The sequence below is a fragment of the Portunus trituberculatus genome, chromosome 15 (genome assembly GCF_017591435.1).
Source record: "Portunus trituberculatus isolate SZX2019 chromosome 15, ASM1759143v1, whole genome shotgun sequence".
NCBI lineage: Eukaryota > Metazoa > Arthropoda > Malacostraca > Decapoda > Portunidae > Portunus > Portunus trituberculatus.
Window position 1 is genome coordinate 3,389,562 of NC_059269.1, and position 12,290 is coordinate 3,401,851.

At 35.8% G+C, this 12,290-nt stretch overlaps 1 protein-coding gene across 1 annotated transcript in view; it reads left to right on the forward strand.

Annotated features, from left to right (window-relative positions):
* The window catches only part of LOC123504310 (serine/threonine-protein kinase SMG1-like), a 71,561-nt gene that overhangs the window by 17,055 nt on the left and 42,216 nt on the right, over window positions 1-12,290 (forward strand). The window contains exons 6-9 of the mRNA XM_045254728.1: window positions 2,206-2,340; window positions 2,824-2,994; window positions 4,326-4,420; window positions 7,999-8,164. Coding sequence (XP_045110663.1) covers window positions 2,206-2,340; window positions 2,824-2,994; window positions 4,326-4,420; window positions 7,999-8,164 — 567 coding nt within the window. The remainder of the gene's footprint in view (window positions 1-2,205; window positions 2,341-2,823; window positions 2,995-4,325; window positions 4,421-7,998; window positions 8,165-12,290) is intronic.

The window sequence follows — 12,290 nt, forward strand, 5'->3', positions numbered from 1 at the left end:
GAGCGGAAGGAAGGAAGAACCTTTAAATTACAGACCGGTATCACTAACTAGTGTAATATGCAAGATGTGTGAAAGAATAATAAAGAAACAATGGATCGAGTTCCTTGAAGACAACAAAATTAATATCAAATAGCCAATTTGGTTTTAGAAAAGACGGTCGTGTGTAACTAATTTATTGAGTTTCTATTCTAGAATAGTTGATAGAGTACAAGAGAGAGAGGATGGGTTGACTGTATTTATTTGGATTTAAAAAAGGCATTTGACAAAGTGCCACATGCAAGATTACTATGGAAGTTAGAGGAGAAGGGTGGCTTAAAAGGAAGCACATTGAGATGGATAGAAAATTATTTGAGGGGGAGAGAAATAAGGACGGTAGTTAAAGATATGAAGTCCAAGTGGAGAGCAGTAGAAAGCGGAGTGCCACAGGGGTCAGTATTGGCACCAATACTTTTCCTCATTTATATTAACGACATGCCAGAAGGAGTGAACAGCTACATAAATCTGTTTGCAGATGATACGAAACTGTGCAGAGTTATAAAGCAAAATGAGGATTGTGAAATACTGCAAGAAGACCTAAATAAGATCTGGGAATGGAGTAAAAGTGGAAATGGAATTCAATGTGAACAAAAGCCATGTCATGGAAATGGGAAAGAGTGAAAGACGACCCGTGGGAATCTATAAGATGGGAGATGGAGTAGAACTGGAGAAAGTAAAAAAGGAAAAGGACTTAGGAGTGATGATGGAAGAAAACAATCAACCGGTAAGCCATATTGATAGAATTTTTTGAGAAACATATAATTTGCTAAGGAATATTGGAGTAGCATTTCACTATATGGACAAAGAAATGATGAAGAAATTGATAAGTACTATAATAAGATCCAGATTGGAATATGCAGGAGTAGTGTGGACCCCTCATTAAAAGAAACGCATAAGGAAGTTGGAGAGACTACAAAAAATGGCTACAAGAATGGTTCCAGAATTTGAAGGGATGACATATGAGGAGAGACTAAAGGCTATGGATCTACCAACCCTGGAACAAAGAAGGGAGAGAGGAGATCTGATACAAGTTTATAAATTGATCAACAGAATGGATCAAGTGGATAATGAGAAACTGATCCTGAGAGAAAAATATGACATCCGAAGCACAAGATCGCATAGTAAAAAGCTGAGAAAAGGAAGATGTCTGAGAGATGTTAAAAAATATAGTTTCCCGCAAAGATGTATTGAGACATGGAACAGTTTAAATGAAGAAGTAGTGTCTGCAACGAGTGTACATACTTTTAAAGTAAGATTGGATAAGTGTAGATATGGAGACGAGGCCACACGAGCATAAAGCCCAGGCCCTGTAAAACTACAACTAGGTAAATACAACTAGGTAAATACACACATACTCATCAGACATCATGATAGAATAGTGCAGTGTGGAGAGAGGTCATCATTTCCTTGGGTTTCTGGATTAACTTCTCAAGAGAGTTGGGTATAAAGACTACAAGTCACTGTAATTCTTTAATGTGTAAACAACAAATTATCTAGATTACTTTATACCAACCTTTGTTTAGTTACTGGAATGTCATTTGAAAGTAATCATGGGTGTTTTTTTATTCAATTATTGCTATGAAATTGATTTAATAGAGGGTGAGTGTTATAGACAGAGGTTACAACAGACCTTTTGGTCCTTGCAAGGCAAACTAACTTATTACTGTGTGATAGGAGAGAGAGAGAGAGAGAGAGAGAGTGGTGAAAAAGGTATGAGAAGCATGGGTATGGTGAAGAGGGATATGGAGGCTGGGGAAGGCAGGCGTATGATACACATTTAGAGGTCTCTATAGCTAATGAAAAAAAGAGGATAGATGTAATTTTTGTTAGAAATATAGGTACAAAAATTGTTCTGCTAAGTTGGGATTGGACTGTACATTATGATACCTTTGTTAATAAATGTAGCTGCATGAATTCTTTATTATTGGATCTTTTTTTACAGCAAAATATGAGTATAATTCCCAAGAATCTAAATCTCTGAAGTTGTGTTTGATGTCATGAAGGCAAAAGTCTGTTTGCTATACATAATCAAAATCATGTTGCAATCTATGTAATTAGCTTTATTTAAGTTGCAGTTGAATTGGTGATTTGTTTTCATTTTTTTTAATATTCATTTTATTGTCAATATAGTAAATGTTGATGTTAACAGATTTTATTTGTATCATGCAGGTTGGAGAAAAAATAGTTGAGGGCTTACAAGTTATACTAGAAGGAACTGAGACACCTGAAGTTATGGTTGCCACAGTAGATGTTCTAAGGGAGTTGAATCTAACTCATAGTCATATTCTTAATAACTACTTCCAGGTAAGTTTATTATTAGTCACTGAAGCACAAACTGATGAAATACTATATATGAATATTGTTTAATATCAATATTTACTGTTAAATTGTTTACTTGCAAGGCTGACCTGCTACCATATATTTGAATTGTGATGCTTCTTTAAATAAAAAAGAAAGCCTTGTTTGGTTATGGAGTATGATAATGAATGAGTTTTATGTAGTTGTATATATCTATCTATCTATCTATCTATCTATCTATATATATATATATATATATATATATATATATATATATATATATATATATATATATATATATATATATATATATATATATATATATAGATAAATCAACAGCATATCTTAAATTGTGCATAGATTTTAAAACATCTCTCTCTCTCTCTCTCTCTCTCTCTCTCTCTCTCTCTCTCTCTCTCTCTCTCTCTCTCTCTCTCTCTCTCTCTCTCTCTCTCTCTCTCTCTCTCTCTCTCTCTCTCTCTCCCCAAGGATGTAGTGGATATATTAGTTGGCTGGCACATTGACCATCATCAGTCTCCAGAAGTGATGAAGTATGTGTCTCTGGCTCTGCAAAGTTTTACTCCACTGTGGCAGATAAATGTCTCAATTGCAACTACTCTTCTCTCCCAGTTTGTTGAGGATATGGAAGATTACTGTGAGGTAATTTTGTATGCTTAGGATTGCTTTGTGACTGAATTTATAAATCTTTTTCCTCCCTTTAGTGTTGCAAGTGATTTAGTATTTTTTTTTTATACAGGGAGGACCCAATGATATGACCTGTTGGGTTTCATTTTAATTCTTCTTATAGCAAATTCCTGTATAACACAAACCTAACTAATGGCAAAAATAGATTAGGTTCCATGACTTGTCAAAGATAAGTTTTCAAGCTAAAACATACAATACCAAGCGCAACAAATGTGTCTATGTTAAGCAAGTATTACACAGGCACTTTTTTCTGCGACAGAGATTTCAGTCAAGGCAGGGTCCATGGAAACTGTTGAAAATTCTTGCAGATTTCCTGTGACTAAGAGAAAGTTATTGAATGTCTATACTGTGTGAATATACTGTATTAAATATAATACAGTAGTATATAATCATTTAATTGCTGTTAGGTATCACTACTTGATTATAAAAATTTTATCCCTTCATATGAGCATGGAGGATTAATTTGATTTTGTGGTTTGTTTATATTCTGCTCTCACCTACTGAAGAAGTACCACCTTCTTGCAAAGCTAAAATAGCTCAGTTAATGGCATCCATGATTGGTGATTTTGCTTCTGCAGTCATTGTTTTGCTGTTCCGCTGCCACGTGTGGCATTGTTGTTGCCTTTCTTGAGATGCTGTATGTTATTATTTCTTGTGACGTGTCGCCGAACATGCTGTGTCATGACGTAGTATTGCAGGAAAAGAGCAACCGTGTGATATGGGCATTACAGAACTCTTGATAAAGAAACCTGAAAGAGAAAACATCATATAAAGGACATGGTTTCATATTAGATAAATAGATAAAAACCTGCATAACACTCAACAATGCATAATTAATGCATCTGATAAGGTAACTCACTCACCACTCGTCTCTAAACTTTTTCCATATTCTTTGCAAGTGTTATTGTTACTCTAGCTAGGACTTGCACCATAACTTAATTCCTGCTTGAGAAGTATAATTAGCACTTGAGAGGCAAAGTGAGGCACAATCTGTACACCAAATAGTCAGTCATACACACATCACAAAAGACAGTTAATGAAAGGATATGCCAGCTGTAACACTGTAATGCATCCAAGCAATGATCAGTCACACAAAGCACTGTATACTGTACTTGTATTTGTTGTAGATATCCTTTGCAAGTGGAATGATGTCAGGTATTTGAGTTTAGTCTGGAAATTATATTTTTTTGTGCTCTAGCTCAACTGCAAATCAGTGTAGTCTGCCTCTGAATCCACAGTTCCTTATATCATAGTTATAAGTACCTCACATCTTTACGCCTTTTCAGGATTTAGATCGAGGAATGTCTGGTCGTTCATCACCAGATGAAGAACCGGTGACTCATCCTGCAGTGTGTGCAAAGAAGGTTGCAGCATTTATCAGGTATTGTATGCTGTATGATTATAGTAATGCATTTTGATCATTCAAGTTCAGAGGTGATGTTACAAAATTTTTATTTTATTTTTTTATTTATTTATTTTTTTTTTTTTATTGAGTACAATTTATGGCAGTGAATGCACAATTCTTGTGTTGAGATTTATGTTTTACCTATTTGAGGTAGAGTGTGCATAAGATTGAAATTAATAGGGTTTTTTTTTTCATGCCATTCATTAAGAGTTCATTAAGAGGAAGTACAAAAAATACAAGTAATAGTGAAAGTACTTTAAGGATTGCTTCACAAGATGAGGATGTATGTTCTGAATGAGAATTTGCTTCAGTACTTACTGAAAGCATACATTTCTTATTTAGTACTTTTTTGAAAACACAGGTTTTTAAAACGATGATCCAGGAATTATATGACGAACAAAAAGGACTATAAATCTGTTTATCTGTGTATCTCCTCAAACCTTGAAATCTTCATATAGTAAACAAGGCTGTGCATATATGCTGATTTATATCTGTGTGTATTTACCTAGTTGTATTGTACAGGGTTCGAGGGGGCTCATAGTGTCCTGTCTCCATATCTCCATTTATCTCATTTTTCTTTAAAGTTATGCACACTATGTACTGCAACAATTCCATTATCCAATGCATTCCATTTTTCCACCGTTCTGTGTGGAAAACTGTATTTTCCAACATCCTTCACACACTGCCTTATCCTGATCTTTTCATGTCCTCTTGTCTTTCCATCCTCTTCTGCCAACAGCACCAGGTCTTCTTTGTCTATCTTTTCAATATCATTTACTATCTTATACATTATTATTAAGTCCCCTCGTTATCTTCTATCTTGTAAGGTTGGCAGTCCCATTTCCTTCGGTTGTTCTTCATATGTGAGGTCCTTTAATTCCAGCATCATCTTTGTAGCAATCTTCTGTATCCTTTCCAGTTTTCTTATATCTTTTTTAGAACTCGGAGACCATACCACTGCTGCATATTCCAGCTTTGGGTGTATCATGCTTGTGATGATTTTTTTCATCATATCTTTATCCATGTAATGGAATGCCACTTTTATATTAGTCAACATCCTATGTGATAGTCCAAATATCTTATTTATGTGTTTATCAGGGCTCAGATTTTCTTGTATGATCACTCCAAGATCTTTTTCCTCTTTAGTCTTCATTATTTGCTCCTCTCCCATCAGATAGTTCCATATTGGTCTTCTCTTACTCTTTCCTAGTTCCATTATGTGACATTTCTTGGCATTAAACTCCAATTTCCACTTCTTGCTCCATTCATAGATCTTATTTAAATCTTCCTGTAGCAGTATACAGTCCTCTCTGGTTTTGATAACTTTTAGCAACTTTGCATCATCAGCGAATAAATTCATATAGCTGTTTACTCCAATGTGAATGTCGTTTACACATAAACTTGAAACATAATGGGGGCTAACACTGACCCTTGTGGCATCCCACTAGTTACTTTACTCCAAGATGAGTATGTATCTCTAAGCACAGTTCTCATTTCTCTATCCTTCAAATAATCTCTTGTCCATTCGAGCAAGGTTCCACGCAGTCCTCCTATGTTCTCTAGTTTCCAAAGAAGTCTTCCGTGAGTGACTTTATGAAATGCTTTTTTAATGTCCAGGTATACTGTGTCTACCCATCCATCTCTGCTTTCAAGTTCTGCAATAACCCTGGAGTAGAAGCTTAATAAGTTTGATACACATGACTGCCCTGTCCTGAACTCAAATTGTCTGTTCGATATGACTTGCTCCTCTTGTAGAAATTTAACCCATTTTTCTTTGATAATTATTTCACATAACTTCCCTACAACACTTGTAAGTGACACTGGTCTGTAGTTTAGTGGTTCAGTTGCCTTTCCACCTTTAAATATCGGTATTACATTGGGTCTCTTTCACTCTAGTGGAACTTTCCCTTCATTTATTGAACTTTTAATTATTTCCCAAATTGGCTCCAGTAATTGCTCTTTACATTCTTTTAACACCCAGCCTGATACACCATCTGGCCCCATTGCTTTCCTGACTTCCAACTTGTCCAGTAATCTTCCAATATCCTCCTTATGAACTGGAATTTCCTGTAATCCTAGGTAATTCAATGTCCTATTAGGTTCTGTGAAGCCATCTTCTTCAGTGAATATCGTTTTGAAGCGCTCATTCATTATTTCACACATTTCTTTCTCTGTTTGGTATGTCTTTCCTTCTTTAATTATTTTTTTCAATTGTTTCCTTATTCTTTATTTTGCCATTTATAAACTTGTAGAAAAGTTTTGGTTCATCCTTGCTTTTACGAGTATCCACTCTATCCTTCTCAAACTTTCTTCCTCTCTCCTTACTCTAATATTTTCATTTCTAGTATCTTTGTACTGCTGACTATTATAGTCATTTCCTTGCTTTAAAAGTTTCTTCCATGCTTTATCCTTTTCCTTTGCCTTTTTTGCTTGTAAGCATCTAGCATTGTAACATGTATGTATTTTTTTCTGAACTCTATAAACAGGAACAAACTTTTTTACTCCTTCATTGTATTCCTGTAAGAATATGTCATATTTCTCTTGTACAGTATTCCTGCACATAATATTACTCCACTCAATATCAGTAAAATAACTCCTTAGTTTTTCAAAATCTGCTCTTGTATAATTTAATCTCTCTCCTTTATAGTCCTCTCTGTATCTTATCTCATTTTCCCTCCTGCATTTGCATCTCTAATGTCACATGATCACTTTTCCCCATTGGACTAAGGTATTGTATGATTGGAGGGGACTCTGGTTTTTTTGTGAAGACTAGGTCAAGAAACGGTGGTTCCTCTTCCCCCCTGTATCTTGTTGACTCTTCTACCCACTGGTCTATAGTATTAACCATAGTCTTCTGTAACACTTTCTCACTCCACTGCCCAGCATTGTCCATTACTTCAATCTCTCCCCAGTTTATTTTTTTACAGTTAAAGTCTCCAACTAAGAGTATTCTTCTATCTCTTTTTATGTTATCCAGATACTTTATCGTCTCCCTTTGTATATCTTTATGCTCTTCTGATCCCCATGTATGTCATATGCCTTGAGGGTTTCGTGTGTAATGCATTATATATAATTTTCTCTCTCTCTCTCTCTCTCTCTCTCTCTCTCTCTCTCTCTCTCTCTCTCTCTCTCTCTCTCTCTCTCTCTCTCTCTCTCTCTCTCTCTCTCTCTCTCTCTGTACTAATCATTATTCTCAAAATGTATGTCTTTCTTATTGATTGAGTTCAATGTTTATATTCATGCATTTCAAAAAAGCATTAAAAGTAAAGATTTTCATATGACTAATAGTGCATTATAACAGACCATAATGTTAACACATCATTACCCATCTATCTCTACTACTATGGGATATTGATGCTTTTCTGAACTGATGCATAAAAAATATTTTACATTGTTGTTCAAGCTATAAGGTTTGAGATTATCTTTCCAAAAATATTTCCTGTCAGGCAGCTACATGCTGATACTTATTGTATTTGATGGGAAGTAAATGATATGGTTATTCGCAGAATTATTTGTTTCTCATTACAGACTCAGTATTTTATATATTTTTTCAGTGTCTTCACTACTGTTCTTCGATGTCTTGAACCACAAATAACTCCTGCAGTGAGTCCTGTCTTATCTCCAAATTTTTTAGTGGATGCTCTTGGAAAGATGATAGCTGGAGCTGCAAAAATATTGCAGCATCATTGGGAAGAAGCCTTGATCGATGCACTGAACCAGGTAAGGTTTACATTGAAAGAAATTTAGTACATCTGCATTTTATTTCATATTCAGTAAAGTTTAAGTGTTATATTATATTGTATCAAATTCAGTAGTTTATTAACCCATTAAGTGCACAATAGAGTTCCAACATTCTGCAAAATTATCAGCATAGAAAATTATCAAAATAGTTTTTTTTTATTGTTATAAGATGAAAGATTTCATGGAAAAGTTTAGGAAAACCAGATATTAGTTCATAATATACATTAGTACATGCAAGGTGGTATAGTAAAGTCAAGGTGTTTCAGCTGGCTAGAATGTAGTTCTTGTGGTGGTGAGTGAACTGATGGATAGTTAGTTCTTGTGGTGTGAAAGCATATGTATAGATAAAGTACTAAACCCAGTACAGTAATAAGCAGTAGGAATTTACTTATAATTTGGGATCATATATTTTTATCTGTACTGTAGGCTACACTGTTTATGTATAGCCTAGTGTATAGTAAAAGTTTCCATTATTGTATTATTAACATACATACACTTATTTGCAATAAGGTAGAGAGATTGACTCACCTTAAATTGTCTAACATCATTTCAAGAATTATGGGAGAGAAATATTGGCTCCCAAGTTTGAAAATAACCTCTAGATCATATGATGTACAGACCTGTCCAAATGACTGGGCCTGATAGGCGGGCATTCCTGCTAATGGACACATTTGACAGGCAAACTATTAAATTTCCCGAGTGCCTGTCAAGTGAAATCACCAAAATGGTACCCAGTAGCTGGAGATTTGGCCTTGCCAAATGTAAATTGATAGAGTGAACCCATAGCTGGCTTCCCTCCCAAATTCCACATCATAGTAACATGGTTCACATCTTACCATGTCCAACCCAGAGAACCCTAGTAAGCTATCTACAATTTATTGATCTAAAGCATTGACAACCACATTGATTGAACTTTTTTGTCAGAATCCATATCTATGGAATGGAAACTGAAGTTTTATAAGAACAGAGACAAACGCATAATAGCACTGAAGAGCATTGCTGCAGAGATGAGAGAACTTAATACAGGCAACCCCCGCTTAACGAAGGGGTTACGTTCCTAAAAAACACTTCGTTAAGCAAAACTTCGTTAAGCGAACCGATTATAACAAGTTTAACCCCTGACTTGAACTTTCATTGAGAGTAAGCAAAGCAAGAGTGCATCATAGTACAGTGAAAGGTTTAATGAAAGTAAAAATTATGAAGTTTAACATTTAGGCAGTTAAATTTAATTTAAGACATTATAATGTACACTAATGTATGTATGTACGTAACTTTATAATGTTGATCTTAAATTTATGGAGGGAGGGAGAGTGAAACAGGAAAGACACTAACCGGCAACCTGTGGAATGTAAACAAAGGGCGCATCATTGTACCGCATACAAAACTTATGTACCTCATTTCCACAAGGCTTTCCATTTTATCCATTGTAGAGTCACGAGTTCAGGTGGTTCTTTTAGCTTGCAAGGAAGATACAATCTCACCAGCTTTCTTAATAGTCTGCTGACTTGAAAATAGTAGAGACAGTATATGGAGTCAAGATGATGGCCAGCAATGCTATAGTTTTCTCACCTCTCGTGTCTGTGAATAATATCCAGCTTCACTTCGAGAGTAAGAGACTTCCTGGTCTTCTTAGGAACGCTAGGCCACATTGCAGAGCATTTTGGTGGTAAGTTGAGCGAGTGAAGACGAGCTGCTGCTGACGCTGTCATGGGAGTGAGTGGTGCGTGTGTTCTCCACGAGAGGCTTGATCTTGATTCTACAGGTGTCCCAGGATTTCTCCTGAGGCAGGCCTTAGTATTTGCAGCTCCTGGTGTATTCAAAAGCTTGTCGGCTTGCGTGATACGGCGGGGCTTTGAAACTTGGAAAAAATTACCTGGATAAAACTTCGTTAAAGCGAGTTTGGTGTTCGTTAAACGAGCAGATGGTAGTAAACTGAAACCTTCAAAAATTTTGTTGTGTGAACCTTCGTTAAACGGGGGTTGCTTGTACTGCCATTGCTACAGATGACATTAAAAAGAAAATTGGATATACTTGTACTGCAAAACCAAATATGTACATCATGTTGCTAAAAATCACAGTGTTGCTTCCACTTCCAAATGAGCTTTTGCTGATATGCTGTCTCACATATTTGTCTCTTTCATTATTTTCATTATGTATAGCTCCATTTTTTTTTTTTTTTTTTTTTTTTTCTCTCTCAACATATAGAAAGTGTTTGCACTCATTCCTAAATAATTTTTGAAATTACCTAATGACCATCTTGTAGTTCATGAAGTATTGTTGTACAGCTTCAATTTTTTTTTTTTTTTTTTTTTTTTTTTTGCCAATCTTTGCACCATATTTTCTTTTTCTTTTTTCTTTATACACAAAAGCAACTATCATGCAACAAGATATTTTCTTCTAGTAATGGTCAGCACCATGCTTATTGTACTGCACTCCATATGTTACTGGCATTGTCAGGCACGCTCTCCAATTCATCAACTAGGTCGTGTGGGCAAGAATCATAGGCAGGCCTGGCAGAATTTGTCTGCTAAGCACACTGCGTGATGAACACGCCCACTTGTCTGGACAGGGCTTAAGTTACACACTGTTCATCTTATGATATATGTCGCAGTTTATGAGTTAAGTGATGCCTGCTGGATGAAAATTAGTCATTAGGCATCCCAGTACCTACCATTGATACATATTCATCAGTACAAGAGTGGGAACTTTTAAGAGAAATTATTGAAACTCCTAAAGTCTGAGCTGTGGCTCACACTGGCACACTGTCCAGCCTGAGCTATGGTTTGCTGTTCATTGGTTAATGCATATACAGTGGAACTGTGAGTCACAAGTGCCTAGACTTACAAGTAATCCAAGATACGAGCTGTCGCTTAGTCTGTTTTTTTGCTTTGACTTGCAAGCCAAGATTTGAGCTATAAAGAGTGGTGGTTCATGTATAGGCACTGTGGAACTGCATCATCTCTTATTTCCACTTGATATTATTGATAACATTCAATATAATGAGTTGGTTTCTCTTTATACTTGTACATTTTATAATTGTTAGGTTAATTCCAGTAACCCTTTCCTACCTTGTGAAAGAATTACAAAAATCCTTGTAAAGAATGATGAGATTCATAGTTCCAGCCATGTAGTGTTTGTCCCTTGTGCATTTGCACGAAATAGGAAGTAGCACATAGGGGAGAGGGATTGCTGTCACTTCGGCGATATGATGGTGGAAGACTGTTTCTCTTTGCCTCTGCGTGCCTTATGCGTAGTGTAATGGTTAGCACACTCAGTTCACAACCGAGAAGGCACAGGTTTGAATCCCATGAGCGGTGAGGCAAATGGGCGAACCTTTTAATGTGTAGTAGAAAATAGGTACGGGATGTAACTCAAGGGGGTTGTGGCCTCACTGTCTAGGTGTGTACTGAGTTGTGTGTGGTGTGGTCTCAATCCTAACCGAAGATCGGTGTATAAGCTCTGAGCTCGCTCCGTAATGGGGAAGGCTGGCTGGGTGACCAGCAAGTGACCGGTGAATACTGTGTACCATACTCTTTAATGTGATATAAAGTGTAAAATGCTAAAGGTCCACTTTCTAAGAAAGCCAAGATGAAAACTGGGACCTTTCTGTTGAATTTCATTTTTGTTTACATATTTATCATTGAATATTATAATTAGTTGACAAAACATCCACTAAATTGAGTAAGGATCTAAATTTAAAAGGCCTTGGTAAAGGAAAGAAATTTTTTTTTATCTTTATCACTCATATGCATACAAAAATTTTTAGGAACAAAGTAAAAAGAAGTTTGCCTGTAAATAATGTTTTTTTATTAAATAAATTATAGAAAATGATGCACAACTAATGGCTGAGCAGATAAGACTCAGAGGAGTACATTTTCTTTTTATTTGCTTGTTTTCCTTTTACACAATATTGAAACCATGGCAAAAAATTTTCTGAAGCATCATTCCCACTAATCTTAGCCGTGAGTCACCATTGGTTATGAGCTAGTTCCAGGTACACCACTGCTATTTGACTCAGCAAACGTCTAGCATCCTTCATCCGACACTTTCATTTCACCTTTTTTTTTTTTTTTTTTTTTTTTTTCCACCGTGGAAACATTTCTCA